We start from the raw sequence: 16,436 nt of genomic DNA, 5'->3' as shown, positions 1-16,436 counted from the left end.
CCGAGACGGCCTCAACTTTATACATTTAAAACCTCGTACTGCATAAGATACCCTAAAGCTTGAAAGTTTTGCTATTAAATTAACTTAGTATAGTCGTATATAGAATTGCTTAAATTACATATTAGTTAAAAACTTGGACAAGTTCCAACGGGCGCAGCTTCGAATCCCAGTTTGTTTAATTTATCGTATGATAATTAAATACAGATACAAAACATAATTAAATCAATGTTTGAGACCATTGTAACGCAGTGGCAACGTATGATTGTAAACATGATCGTGGGTTCGAGTCCTTCTTTTCCGAGCAACAAAGCACTGCTCTGTCACTCAACACGAAATGTCTCGAATTCAGGCGAAAAAATAGAGAAAGCAGTGACATTAGGTGCTCTGTGGTACTCTTCTATATACAGGAGAGATGGAACAAAATGGAAATATAAATATTTTATTAAAAAAAGTTGCTTCACGATTTTACTCGCACAACAGAATAAAGGAAACCTAGAGCTAAGACAGTCTGGTGAAACTCAAAGGGTAAAGCAATAAAAAAAGATCATCGTGCAGGGATCGAACCCACAACCATCGCGTTTTAGTCATACGGCTTCGCTTCATAATAAAATGCCAATTTTACATTTATATGTTCAATGGAAGCACTTCAAACTATTTCGCTATTACAAAGTTGTGATTAATTTCAGTCTACTGTAGTACCGGCGATAAGAGAAGCGTTAAAGAAAATTATAAAAAATGCTGTCGTTGCACCGTTATAAACGCGATGGTTGTAGATTCACGGTGTTGAGCCTCCTGCATTCGGCAGAAAGTGGGGAACGTAGTGTTTTAAAACTAGGGTCTCCTCTGCCTATCCTGCTGTGTGCAGGATACAGCGTGAAGCTGATTTGTTTTTCTTTAATATATTGGAATACATAAAGGAATTCTTTACATTTTTCTGGCTTGTCTAATGATAATTTTCTTTATGCCACTCATGACAGATGAACTTTTTTGTATAATTACTCTGTACTCCCTTCCCGACAGTTGACAGTTCCATTGATTGGCTGTACAATATTTCTTTATAAATAAGGTCACCTTTATGTAACTAATATTTTATTTTACTTTGATACATAAAATAAAATATGAAACATAAGCACTTCTCTTCACGAGTGTACACCGCTCTCGTGGTCGTAGCGTAATGAGCGCCTTACCCCGATTTTAATTATAACTGATCAAAGTTAAATCTGTCTGAGAAAGATAACGAAATTTCTTACTTTATATGGAAAATCTTTATATGTACATTTATATATAAATATATATCACATTTAGCATTTTTTAGCTTTATTTATATAGCAGAGTACGCAGAGGCAGTTCATTGTCCACGAACTCAGGCGTTAAATAGCGAACGGAGTGCCTGGAGAAAATAGCCAAATTATATAAAATGTTTACATAAACTGTAGCCGATATATAAGTCATGTAGGTATACTGCCAATATGTACTGTAAAGTTTTATCTTAATTGGTTCAGTAGTTTTTAGTGAAAGTGAAACAAACATCCATCCTGACAAACTTTCACTTTTATAAATAGGATCTGAACCGTATCAGAAGGAAGAATTGTAACCGCTAGCTACTTAGGAGCAAGCTTAAAAAATAAAAGCTCTATAAGAATATATCTATTTACTTTCCCAAGTATGTACGGTGCTAATGCAAAGGCACGCGCCACTTAACAACCGTGTCTGTATAAATTTCAACTAGAAATTTTAACATACATGAGGCTGTGTGACTGTAAGCGTGGCCGTTTTGGGTTCGATTCTCGTTCTAGGGATAGAATTATTCTCATTTTCCTCGATCTGGTAACAGAACAAAGAGCGGCTCTAAAATTCGCTACTCAATGCGTTAAATTCTTGAAAATTGGGTGAAAAGTGGGGAAGGGAATATTGTAATACCACCTGTTCACTCTACATCCTGAAAAAAAACTATACTTATTTTATTACATTTAGGAATGAAAGGCATTGCGAAAAACAATCGCATGCTAAAGATGCAACTGGAGTAATTTTTACATACATACATACATAGCTTCACGTATTATCCCTACAAATTTGATGTTTATCATTCATCGATGATTTTGTTTGTTTGTCTTTTTTTTCTGTAATTCGCTATAAGTACCTTATTTTCATCACCTCATTGATAATTATAGGGCTCCGTATCCAAAGGGCAAAACGGAACCCTAAGATTGTTCAACCAAACAAACTCTTAAGCTTAATAATATAAGTAATAGTATAGATATATGTATGTAGTAATATTATAATGTATGTCAATACATCTGCTGTAAACGAGCTGACGCTGAGATACCGTTAGTTATTGCCTCCTTTAGTGACAATTTCTTAAGTAAATAATTTCATAATGATAATGGCTCAGTAGGAGATACGTTGTGGGTTCAATTCCCAATTACTTGTGGCTTCTTGTCATGCTAATTCGTCTCTGGGTATTCCATTGGGATATACTCGTAGCAGGACGGATAGAGGGAACCTAGTGTTAAGATATGCCATTCCTCACTTTCTATTATTGTTAGCTAATTTACGAGACGTTACGTGTTGGCTAGCGGATCTCAACGCCGCGGTTTATCATTTTAGGAAAGCAAGACATTGTAAATAAATAATAATCTTGAATGGGAATCGAATCCACAACCGTCGCGTTTCGTCATCTCACATGCTGTCCCAGGACAATTTCTATGTATATATCTATACATATAATTACCAAATTCAATCGTACTGTATAATAATTTATTGAACGCAATTACAGTAAATTAGTTATGATTGACCGTCAATTGTGCCAGCTGGTTTGAGGTTATATAGTGACTTGTAAATATTTGTATCGATTATCGATATATGAAGGAACGCGATGCTTGTACGCTCGAACTACGCGTACTATTAAGAAATTGGAAAAAAAAAATAAATAGAAAATAAATAACTTTAAAATGGACTAAAGAAACTTTCATATTTCATTATAATTATTTTAAATATACTAGTAACTTCAATTTACGACTCTGACTTTCATTTCGCAGTACTCTATTTATTAACAAATAATACAGTGTCTGACTATAAACATGATGGTTGTGGGTACGATCCCCGCGCGGAGAAAAGTTTTATTTTCACTTCCTCGCTCTAGTAGCGAGGCAGTAAGCGAGACGTTGAGATCCATCACTCAACAGGGGAAAATGAATTCTTGCCATTTCCCCACTCTGACAAGACAAATCGCGCCGATGAATTTTGTCATTCAATTCGGGATGTCTTGAGTTCGGGCGGAGAGCGGAATAAAGTGTCTTGACGCTAGGTTCCACCTGTTTACTCTTTATATGCGAAAAAAGCGCGTAACTAAAAAAACACTGTAAAATAAATATTCTATATCGATGTGTATCACACACAACACTAGGAAATAGACGGCGTTGCCTAATTTAAGATCCGGTAGAGTGTCCATAATTAAGAAATATATTTTTATTATATTTAATTTCTTCTCTTATAGGTTAATGCTGTTACTACAGTATTTTCGGCCAGATTCTTAAGTAACATTTTTGACGGAGATAAAGGCTTTTATTTACTCAAATAAAAAAAAACGTATTTGTAAATAAAGATTGGCTTCCAAATAAAATTATTTCATTTAACCAGTTTATAAAACATAATTAACAAGGCAAAACGCGGCGTAGAGTCACACTTCTCAATACGCAATGCCTCCAGAATTCGGCGGGAAATGGAGAAGGGATTATCTTAACACCCAGGTTCCCAGATGCCCTACCAGGGTGCATATTCTGCTACATGCGAGACAGCGTGAAGTTACCTTTAATATTTTGTACCTACTATAATATTTTTGTCACCCTACATTTAACATAAGTAATGAGAAACGTTCACATAAAAACAACTATAGACGATTCTAATTAGTCTCAAAATTCATATTGAATTTTTTAACATATGGCCTAAAGCTATATTTTTATAGTAATATGTGCCTACTTAAATACTTTAAATTATTGCTGATTTTGAGACAAGTGACCGCAAAGGCGGTGCTTTTGGAGTCGATACTCGCTCGGGAGGAAATAATGGGAGGTAGATTATATTTTTTATAAGACATAAGTCAGTGCGCGGAGTTTAAATTCACCTCGAATCCAGACAGAAAATGGAAAACGCAGTTTCAAAATTAGATTTTCCCCGCTACACTGCCATATACATTATGAATTTTCTTCTCTTATGTGTTTCATTGTTGCTATAAGGCTGTTTACTGTAAACGTAAGAGGTTGTTGGTACGATTCCTACTTGAGGAAAAGAAATATTTAATATTCTCTCTTCCTCGCTGTGGCAACGAGGCTCTGGCAAAGTGCCAGTGCCCCTTCCGCCACTCAATATGCAATACCTTCAGAATTCGACGGAAAATGGGCAACGGAAATGTACCTATGAGTCGGAATGGAGTGTCTCAACACTAGGTTCCCAAGTTCCCTCTGCTAGCCTACTATGTGCAGGATACAGCGTGAAGCTAAAAAATAAGGCAATTTTTAATAGGTTTTTTAAAAAAATTCTCCCTTCTCAGGTAGCTAAGCAAGTGTCAAAATACTAAATACGCTAACATGCCACATATAAATATATGCATATATATGTATATAAGCATATCAAAGTGCTAATTGAGTTTGTTAAGTAACTCACGTTGGCAGTTAGGTGGAGAGCACTCAGGTATAGGTGGGAGACTTCAAGGGGAAAATACGGTAGAAACTTATGTCTAAAATATAATATTATATATGTATCTACATACTGCAACTAGCAAAGGCCAGTCGTGGCGCAAGGGCTCAAGCCTGTATAAACGAGCCAGGTTGTAAGTTCGATTCCCACTCGAAGAAATGAAATAGTTAATATTTTTCTTGCTCCCATATCGATGAGGCAAAACGCGGCTTTTTGTTTCGCCAAACAATACGCAATGCCTCGAATGCGGACGGAAATTGAAGTTGGAGTGTCTTAAAACAATATTTTCTCTGCCTACTACAAATTGGTCTTCTGAAAATTGTAATTTATACAAAACAATGCAAAGGAAACTGCAGGAAACTTGTCACTTAATTTCTCTGTCTAACTCGATAAATTTCATAGATACAAACAAGAAGTCCTCCGGTGGGAACCAAACTTGTTACCTACACGACTGTCATTTATATATGCAAAGGTATGCATTATGCATTTTAAAATGAATTCTTAAGCTCAAGGTGTTACATTATAAGATAATACAAATACAAGTTAGAGTCGTGCTGTTTTGAACGTGCCTTGGTTGTCAATTATATGAATAATTTCGTTATAATTTCTTCTGAAAGACCATCATGGCTCAGTGGTTAGTATTTTTTTAGTTTCACGGTATATTCCCATATAGTACTGTAGCTAGAGGGGACGTAGTGTCTAGATACTCCATTGCCCACGCACAAAAACATCCGCGAATAATTTTCGAGATATTGCGTGGTAGTTTAGTGGCGGACCTCAGTGCCACGTTTTACCTTGCCAGAGCAGGGAACTAAAAATAGTAAATTTTTAGTATAACATATAAATTAAAAGAACTACCCACAATTATTTTTGCATTTACTTTGAGATCGACTTCACTCTTTCCCCATTTTAAGTCGAATTTTCCTGACATTGTATTGTGTTGAATGGCGGAAATCGACCCCGCACTTGGTCTACTTACACAAGAAAAGGGAAATATTACCCATTTCCTCGAATGAAAATCGAATCTCTAATCGTTGCAGTTACAGTCACACGCTATTGACATAAATTCATATGAGAACCGAACCCGCGAACAATGCTAAACACAGGTAGTCGTCACTAAACGCCGCTATTATATTGTTAATGCCAATCCTTTACAAGTCAACGGTAATTCTTCTAACAAAATGACCATCTCGAGAGCTACTGTGGCCTACTTCCAAAGTATCTTTAATAATGCGCTTCTCCAATTTAAAGTAGGGTAGGTAGAATCTTATGTCAATTTTCATTTCGCCGCTCTAGTAACAAGGCAAGGCGCGGTGTTGAGTTTCGCTACTCAACACGCAATGCCTCCAGAATGCGGTGAAAACGGAGAACGGAATGTCTTAACACAATGTCGCCTTCCTTATCCTCATACGTGGGATACAGCGCGAAACTAAACATATCACTAATTTCCATATAGGTATACCTCACAAGAAGTTAAAATATTAAAGCAAAAAAACCACATGCGAAACCTCACTCCGGTGTTAATAGTTAAACCAACCATCGATCATTTGTTTTCGCCATATATGGAAGTATTCGTGACTTCCACCAGAAGCAACTAGTTAAGAGGGAGACAAAAAATATATCTATTTACTCATTTGGAACGACCACCCATGGCCATGGATGGACTTTTTTGTAAGAAACCAGATGGTATAGTTATTAGATGTGCTCTAAAGATTTTGGGTTTAAATTTACTTTATCTAGTCTATAATATTATAAAACTTAAGAGTTCGTTTGATTGAACTAGGATTGAACGTGTTAGTCTCTGGAACTACTGATTCGGATGAACGCGTTAATCTCAAGAAGGCTAGCTATAGGCTAAATATAGAATGAAAGATATATCTCCTCTGTGGTACACAAAGCCTGGCGTTGAACTCCGCCACTCAATATACAATGCCTCGAATTGGGGCAAACGGTGGAGTGTCTTAACACTATGTCACTTCTGTCTACCCTGCCAAGTAGCATATAGGTCTATTAAAATAAGCATATCTTTACATAAGATACGTAGTTCTTACGCTTTGGTAATATAAACACATTTAATGATCTATAAAGAATAGAAAAGTTATATCCGTATTAAATTACGAAGTTACTCAGAGTGCGGTCAATTACACTAGAGGCACAGGTTCAAATTCCACTACTTATAAACTGTTATTTAATTATGCTTTAATCCCTAGTGGGGTAGCCAGAGTCTCCGCATACCTCTTTTGCCTCGTCCAATTTCATCAACCTCTTCATACAAGCTCTCCGGAGGCCTTCATCTTTACTGGTGTCGAAGACCAACAGTCCTTCCGCCTCTCTGTATATTATATAAATAGTTTTACGCACTTTTTCGCCTATCAAATGTAACAATATGAATAGTAAATAGGTACAATTTTTCACCGAGAAGAAAATCGAACCCACGACCATTGCGTTTTCATCCCGTAATTGTTGTACTGTGACACGATGGCTCAGGTGGAAAAGATGATAATGCATTATTTTTATTAAGTTTTAAATACTTATGTATGTATTTTTTTATTTGTTACAGAGACCTTCAAGGAAACAATATAAGCATAATATTTCAGAGTGATTTCCAGAATTTGAAGGAATTAAAGATTTTGTAAGTATTTACATCTTGTTTTTTATTCTTCTGAAAATAAATTCTCATACATTACGTTTAATTAAATATTTGTATTTAAAAACACTAAAGAACAAATCTTGTTTCAGACAACTATCAGAAAACCAAATCCACACCATCGAGAGAGATGCCTTCTTGGAGCTCAACACTTTAGAACGCTTGTAAGTAGAAGAACGTCCATACAAAGTTATACCGTCGCCAATAATCTCAGTATAAAATGCAAATTCGACCAATCCTAGCGTGTTATTCGCGACCATTGTACGGGGTAACTTTGTAGTGTAGTTTATTTTCTGTGTTTAAATTTCAGGAAACTGAGCAATAATCGACTGGGACACTTGCCAGATGGCATTTTTGTCAGATTGAGGCATCTCCAACGTTTGTGAGTAGTGGTATGGGGTGTCCCAGACGTGGTGTGGTACCCTTAACCCAATGGGATACTGTTGATTGGTATTTTACTGTGGTGTTTTAACTTCTTTGGCTTGTTTGGCTTCCTTATTTGATTTTTTTTAAGAAAGTAATCTCTCTTATTATATAAAAGAAAAAAAAATGCTTATAAAAAACATTGGAAGAGAGTATTATGAATAAAATACACCAGTAAAATGACAATTTTTAGTATTTCTTGGGTGAATTCTTGTGTCAAATTAGAAAATTATACAGGTTGATGAAAGACTCGGAAAACCTATCAACCTTTATTAAATTCCCAAAAAAATAGTAACACCATAAGTATAAAAAGCCTCAAAATATACATATACATGAAAATAAATATATATATATATATATGCTTCTTTACAGTACATTTCAATTTGATGCTCGAATTTACCCTATCTGTAGGTACCCCGGTGCTTGACTCATTTACCCGAAACCCGCTTCGCAGATACCCTCGCTTAGTGCGGGTTCTATTCCGATTAATGTACCATTCACACTGTTATTAATTTTCCGTTACCTCCTAATGGATATACGATCAATAGCCAATGTTTTGTGAATAAAATTTATAAATACTTAAAAGAAGTTGTTATTTTTTTTCAAAGCAAATAGATTTTTATAAGAATCGTGTTACAGCAATTATAGATGATTATCTTTTTTATGATATCAAATACACGAGTAGTTAGTTTGCCTTGTCCTTTTTTACATAAAAAAAAAACTTTTGATCAATTAATTTTTTTGCAACTCTAATTAATATACAACTAGTTTGAATATTTCATAACATATTCCATTTTATCTTTTTTTTTTAAATCCAATATATCAAACTCAGAAAGTTTCTAAGTAACGTTTTAGATTTCTAGAATCAAAAAGCTAGATTAGTAGTTGGTAACTGTTATAGTTAAACTAAGAATAGTTAGCTCATTTCCCACTTGTATTGTAAAATCATATACAGATATTATAGTGTTAGTATTGTTAAATATATTTATGAAATTGTAACTGGGTTTTATATGCGAGATACAAAGAGATTATATTAGTAAAAAATACTAAATATCTACAGATTAGAGCCATCAAGACAAGCAATTACGTTGGATGAAAATGGATGGGCTCATTTTTTTCACTTCTTTAGCGGGTAGGCAGAAAAACCTAGTAAAAGCGTTTCAGCGTTGTCCACTGTGTCTGATTCACAATAAAATAATTTTTAAATATAATTTTATTCACAAAACTAATATAATTTCATCAGTCTCTTCTAACTCTTCCTTTAGGTAACCCATAAGGGCTTTCTTCGGTGCAAGGTTGTGCTAAACCACCCTCTAGGGTACAAGCTTTTTGTGTTTTGTAAATAAAATAGGGTAAGCTAGAATTTTATGTTAAGCTCAATTGTACCCCCTGACTTCCGTTATCGATGATCGTTAGTCTGGAATGGAAGTGTCTTAATGGTAACAAAGTGTCTTAACACTAAGTTCCCGGGTTCACTCTGTCTATTCTGCTATGGGTGCATAAAGCTAAAAGAAAAGCTTGAAACTTATTTTTTTACTTTTATTTAATATCAATAAATATAAATAAAAATTCTTTACAAGTGAAAAATCTTGTGTATTTAAAAAAATAAAGCGTTATTTCACACTTAGGGAAGAAAATAGGTTTTTATCGAACGTATTACAAATGTTCTTATCGTTGCAACTCCGTAGAGATTTTCATCATCATATTTAACATCATTTCGGATGCCTGTGTAAGAACATATATTTAAATAAATGAATTTATGGTAACTTTGTTACTGCGAACAAAATCTTTTAACAAAATGTTAAACCACTCGGGCAAAGACACGTTCGAAAAGCTAGTAACGTATAATTTTGAAATATATTATAAAATAGCATAATTTATTGTATTTCTATTACTTTAAATCTCACGTAAAGTCGCAGTACAAAACTAGAATAAAATAATTAATTATATCAACATAACGACAAAAACGCAGTGGAACCGGATGCAAGTACTATAGCATAATAAAATTAGTCCACAATAGAGTGGACGTGACATTCGCTCTAGTGAGGAGATTTACTTTTGTCGATAAAACAAAATGTGTGTTAGACAAATGTTTTTATAAGCCTCTTATAAATGAATGTTGTACGTGATTTTTTATAATATCGAGAATGTATGTAGTTATACATACGTATTTATAATACATGTGTGGCTTTTGATTTATTGTATAGTATTTATTAAAGTATGAGTTGACTGACTGTTAGCACGCTGGTTGTAGGTTTGGTTTTTTATTTATTTCCGTTTCCTCGCTTGGAGATGTTGAGTTCTGCCCCTAGACATAGTGTCCTCAAATGTCTCGGAAATTTGAGAGTAGGTGAGAAACAGAGTGTATTCACTAACACCAAGTTATTTATCAAGCAGAGTAGCTCGCAACTTGGTATACTATAGAATGTAAAATCGTTTTTTTTCCGTTCCTAAAGGAATTTTACGTAATACTTACGTTAGTGCTACCTTATTCTTCCCACAGAGCTTACATGCAAAATTTACATTTCTACTCTCCGTAGTTTTGCTGACTTGGCTGTGTGCTGTCTGTCATTTACTTGGTTAACGTCGTCCTCTTTTATATTTCTACGACATAATCATTTTCATATATATATATTTTTTTAACAATTTTTATTTCTGTACAAATGAATCGAATTTGTACCTTTGTTGCATTTAAATTAAAATAAGAAACCGGGAGGGTTCGATTCGTATTTAAGAGACTGGTCAGATTTAAAATTATTGTATTTTCCACTATCTGAATAAAACATTCTTCGTCTCAATACGCAATGATATACATAACACTAGGTTTTATTACCTACTTTGCTACATACGAATATAAGATAAAAAGGTCTGACAAAATATTTAAATTTTTCCATTGTTTATTATTTCGTTTATTTTTCATTTTATTAACATTTTAAGATATTTTTTTTTTTATTTTGTGGAAGATATAACCTACCCTGCATCGTAATTTTAACATTATCACAATAGGAATCTTATTTGAATCCATGGTTATTCAAATAAAGTGGCTAATGCTTACATTTTACTAAAGGCTCAAAAAACATAATATTATCAAGGTCTAAATTGCTACAATTCATGCAAAGCTCCGCAAAGCTCACGTGTTTATATTTAATTAGACTAAGCAGATGTTCCACCGTAATCCCGACTTAGGAAATTTGTCTAGTTAAGACACTAAGTTTCCCGTTTTACACCCAATTTCCGAGACTACGAGTGGCGGAACTGAAAGCTGTGTTTTGGCTTGTTGCTAAAGTAAGGATAAATAATTCATTACCTCGAGTGGGAATCGATCCCATAGCCGTTACGCTTACATGCCGCTATGCCGCTGGGCGACAACGATCTTCAGTGAAATAAATTAAAAGAAAACATAATAATACGTAGACAACATAAATCAGTCTAGAAAGACTGAAACCGTGTTTTAAGAAACAATTGCTCACGAAATTAACATAGTAAATCTTTGTAAGCTGTGACTTGATATAATAAGTTTATTCTATTATTTTTTTTTTGGGATATGACGCAAAAGTTTTCGTAAGAAAATAGTAATTATAATAATATAATACTTTATTGCACAAATATGAGAAAAATACTTATACAAAAGCATTTTTTTAGCATTCGCTCTGGTGTCGAGGCAAAGCGCAGCGTTCTGCCACTCAACACGCAATGCCTCCAGAATTTGGCAAAAAGTGGGGAACGGAGTGTCTTAACAGCATTACTTCCGCCTACCCTGCTGTGTACAGGATACAGCGTGAAGCTAAAAGCATTTTGAGAACAAAGCGTGTTGAGTGGCGAAACTTTTCCGCGTTTTCCCTCGACACCAGAGCGAAAAAAAAAAATTTAAACAAATATTTAATTTCAAACCCACCACCAGTCGATTTTACAGTCAAACTTTGTGTCCCTGCAAATATCCCCGCCCCCTAAAAATATCGATATCGATAGAAACCAACATACAACACTGACTACCGAATCTACTTAAGAAACTTTTAGTGACAGCATGATATATGCTCATGTGAACGGACATACACTTTTTTATTATCTCACTCTATTTATTAGTAGATAGTCAAAGGGCCATAGGTTTTAGGTCAATCATCTCTCAAATGTATCACAGTCGGACTCAAAGATGATAATTAACGCTTAATTGACATTATATACGAATAAAAGCTTTACGTTTTCTCATGTATACACGGTAAGCTAAGGAAACCTAATGTTAAGACTTTTTAACAAAGAAGTGAGTTATTCGGAAAATGACAGTTGGATCTTTTTCTCTTTACAGAGCCGTAAAATTAAAAAGTTAATATACTTTAGTGGAATCAAACGCACAACCGTAAAGCTTACAATACCGCTGCGGCACGTAGGCCTTAAAAAAATAATTTTAATAAATACAAATAGTTTACTAACAAAATTAAGGCGTGAGTATACCATAGTGATGTATAATCGTCTATTCAGACACCACTGAAAGAGCAGCAACAAGCGTACGCTTTATGTAAATTTACATTGCAGGACAAGAAAAATGTGTTAACAACTTTTTTTTATCTTCTCGTTTTTTTAAGACTTTGCGCATCAAGTGATGGACTTGGACTTTACCTGAGCAAAGAAATGAAAACATTACATATTTCATTCCCCTGAGTGGATACCGTGGCATGTGCATTCACACATTTGTGCCCCTGCGCCGCGACGGTTTATTAATTTCGGTAGTACCTAATTATTTAGGAAAATATAATATGTCGTGTATATGTGTGAACTGAGAAGAATAAAATACGAAAATTATATTTTTTTTATATCAATAATATTTAATTTAGATACTAACACAATAACATAAAAAGCGAAAGTATTAAAAGAGGAAAGATTGAAAAAAAGAAAATAATAGAAATACATACAATATATTTTACCTACTCTTATTTCTGGCATGCACTGTAGCCCGCGAGGTCGAGCTACTCTCAAAGGATATTACAAAGCAGCTCGCTAGCATTCAGACGCGGCTTTTCTTTACCGCGCCTTTGTGTGTAGTGTTGAAGGAATAGTTTTACTTAAAATATTTACATTTCTTTTATTCAATTCAATAGTGCGACTGTAAACGCGTCAGGCTTTAAGTTCGATTCCCACTTGAGGAAATTAAATATTTAATATTTTAATTTTCTCGCTCTGTAGTAACATGGCACAGCGCGGAGTTAAGTTTCACCACTCAACACGCAATCACCTCCAGAATTCGGTGGAAAGTGGGTAACAGAAGTATATTAATGAAAACGGAGTATCTTAATACTAGGTTCCCAGGTTAGTATACGGGTGAACATTGTATTTAAATTCTATACAAAACATTAAATGTAGGCGAATTTGAAGTCGCTACTGTCTTAGTGTCTTTGCACTGAGCCTTCTCTGCCCTTCATGTTATATACGGGATAAAATTTCACGCTGTTTCCCGTATATAGCAGGGTAAACAGAGTTTCAAGAGCCAAGACACTTCTTTCCCCACGAACCGCTCAATTTTCACTCAATTTTTACTATGTCATGTTACCAGAACCAGGAAATGATAATAATTCATTCCCCCGAGAGGGAATTAAACCTGTAATCCTCGCGTTTACCTCAAGTTAGGGATTACCGTACTGTTTATATAAAAAATACAAAATTTTATTCTAATTTCGCTATAATACCTTATAGTGAATAGAGCTTATTAAAGCTTACACTATGCATTATGCGCGGCCACGCCGATACGCTGACATACATAATGTACGGCGGAAGCTCGCAACGGAACCGGAAATACTTTGGCTAGTGAAAACCATTGTTTATCATTGAATTTTGATGAAACTTTGCAGATCTTATCATCATTATACCTACATGATTTTGATGGCGTAACGCCCGTAAACACGACGCCGGTAAACGCAATAGTTGTGGATTCGATTTCTATTCGGGGGAATGAGTTATTTTCATTTCCTCGTTTTGTTAACAAGACTTCGTTTACCCCTTTTCGCCGGAACTTCACTAGATCGGGTAAATGAAAATTATTTACTCCCCCAAGCGAAGTTCGAACCCTCAAACACCATGTTTCGAGTAAGACGCTAAACCACTGAGCCACAATGGCCTTAGTTAGAATTCCGGTTATAATTCTGTATCTAAAGGGTAAAACGTAATGGGGTCTCTATTACTAAGACTCCGTTGTCCGTCCGTTTGTTTAATGTTTGTCCGTCTGTCACCAGGCTGTTTCTCGTGAACCTTTATAGTTAGACAGAACATATACTTCTGTATAACAAACGGCCATTTGCCATTTTTATACATAAACCACATAGCACACACTATGCAAAGCCACAACTATATAAAAGAGGGTTGCTTCATAATATTATTAAAAGAAAAAAAACATAAATTTTTCAAACTCACACTAAAAGATAGTACTATCTAGCAAAAGAATACCAAAAGGTCTAAAGAACGTGAAAAGACCCTCAGTAAAGTCCCTAGGGATGGGACAAGGGATGGAAAGTGTATGGGGGGGAGATTGATAATTCATACAACGACCGGTAGAAGGGCATTTAATTTTGCAAAGGGCGGGGACATCCCTAGAATTGTGTAAACTAACTTATATATGCAATTTTGAGTACATTTCAGATTTTTTTATTTTGCCTAGTTTTGTATCAATTTTCAAGCAATCTTTGTTTGCTACTAGAATATTTGTTTACCAAAGCCTAGAAATAAAAAAATAATAATTCAAAAAGCTAAAAACAACTTTTTTTCAACAGTGCACATTAATAAGACGAATGTGATGAGCACAAACTCGATATGTTTACTAGAAGGCAGTCGAAGGTTCCGTCAGCTGTCTTCAATTTACTTCATCAGACCAGCTCGATGGTGCCATATTATTATATTGTCATCTATCTAATCTATGTATAATTTGAAAAAATCGGGTAATTCAGATTCTTCAATTTTATTACATAGTTACTTAATTTTAGCTCGACCTAATAAAAGCGTATTAATAATAAATCGGAATCGAACCCACAACGGTCGTGTTTACAGTCTGACACTGTGTGAATACGGCCTTAACCTTGCCTTGCTATCAAGTAAAATAAAATAGATAAAAGGCCGTCCTTATATTCGTGAAATACTCAAAATTTACATATCTATAGAGGCCTTATAAAATACAGTGAATATTAGATTCGTATGCAAAATTACTTGTTGTTGAAAAGAGCTTCTTTAAGTTTCAATTTTGCACAAGGAGTTGTTTTTTTTAATACTTTTTATTGAATGGACGTATGGACTCAAATCCTAAATAAATAAGCTTATATGATATTTTTCTTTTTTAACTTCCTTTCCTCGATAAATAGACTATCCAACACAAAAAAATGCAAATAAACTCTTCAGCTTTATAATATTAATAATTAATATAGATTTATTAACGTTCACCAAGCATTTTTAAATAGTAGCCCAATAAAGCTCTATTAGAACGGAAATAAAAGAAGATGTTTATAAAATAATAACCACCCTTCGTTCTCCAAAAAGGTTTCTTATGTCTGAAGTGACATAAACAAACAGTGTAATAATGGTGGGGCTATATGCACACGGGCTGTACTTAAATGTCCAAATAAATTGTAAGACAATGGTCTTTCTGGGTTTTTGTAATGTACTTTTATCTATTTCAGCTTCAGACTGTACGCTGCATATAGCAGGGTAGGTTTTTCACGCACCGACGAATTTTTGAGACGTTGCGTTAAAAAAACTAAAAGAATACAAAACATGTGGGAATCGATCCCACAACCTTGGCCTTATAATATAAATATGGCGGTTTTCGGTGAAACTACAAAGGGAAAATAATTAAATATTTTCTCAATTTTAGATTATCTCAGTATAATTTGGAAAACAGTTAAGAAATAAATAAATATATAAAACCTTTGTGCCGTGTGAACTTACCTCTACTAAGTAAATTGGCATTTCCAAATCCCCAACATGGCCGCCCAAAATGGCGGATTACGCGCCAAAACAATAGCTTACTGAAATGTCTGTTTTATGACGTTTTTCTTTTTTTTATCACTCTCTATAGTTGACGTGTAGTAAGTGGTATTGTACAGCCAATTAAAATATTAAAAGGTAGATTTTTTTAGTTGAATATTGCCGTATTTTTATCATAATATATTTGTTTATAATCTTTGAAAAAAATTAGAAAAATTCGACACAATTTAAAACCTAACTTAAAACTATATTATTCTGTATGTAGCTGAATAGGTAGGATTATAACACTTCGTTCCGCATGCACCGCCAATTTAGACACATTTTCTATTGATAATAAATTTATAATTATTTAATGCACAGCATCAGCATCATCATCATATAACAGCGACGGTTGTGAGTTCGACTCCCTCTTGGAAGAACGAGAGGAGAACGAATTGTTTACATTTCCTCGCTCTTGTACCTACCCAAAGCGCGCCATTAAGTTCTGCCAATCAAAGTGCAATGTCTCGAAAATTGTTCGGTAAGCGGAGAACGGAGTATCTAGTTCTCTCCCTGCTCTATCAGCTTTATGCAAGAATACGATATGCGAGATGAAGCATAAAATAAATGTACTAACGCAGCCTTTACAGAGCTGTACATAGGTATCATAAACAAATATAAATATCCCCTAAAACGTATTTGAAGTTTGAACCTACAACCATAGCTTTCCGGA

The 16,436-nt window shown here is 34.5% G+C and overlaps 1 protein-coding gene across 2 annotated transcripts in view; it reads left to right on the top strand.

Annotated features, from left to right (window-relative positions):
- The window catches only part of sli (slit guidance ligand), an 82,139-nt gene that overhangs the window by 43,918 nt on the left and 21,785 nt on the right, over window positions 1-16,436 (top strand). The window contains exons 3-5 of one of the 2 annotated variants that reach the window (XM_085200483.1): window positions 7,256-7,327; window positions 7,435-7,506; window positions 7,653-7,724. In XM_085200483.1, coding sequence (XP_085056609.1) covers window positions 7,256-7,327; window positions 7,435-7,506; window positions 7,653-7,724 — 216 coding nt within the window. The remainder of the gene's footprint in view (window positions 1-7,255; window positions 7,328-7,434; window positions 7,507-7,652; window positions 7,725-16,436) is intronic. The other variant, XM_085200484.1, reaches the window with a different exon arrangement.

Source organism: Heliconius melpomene, chromosome 17 (genome assembly GCF_056956725.1).
Source record: "Heliconius melpomene rosina isolate 202511_hmr_F chromosome 17, ASM5695672v1, whole genome shotgun sequence".
Classification (NCBI taxonomy): Eukaryota; Metazoa; Arthropoda; class Insecta; order Lepidoptera; family Nymphalidae; genus Heliconius; species Heliconius melpomene.
Note: the sequence above shows the minus strand (reverse complement) of the source record. Positions and strands in the feature narration are given on the sequence as shown.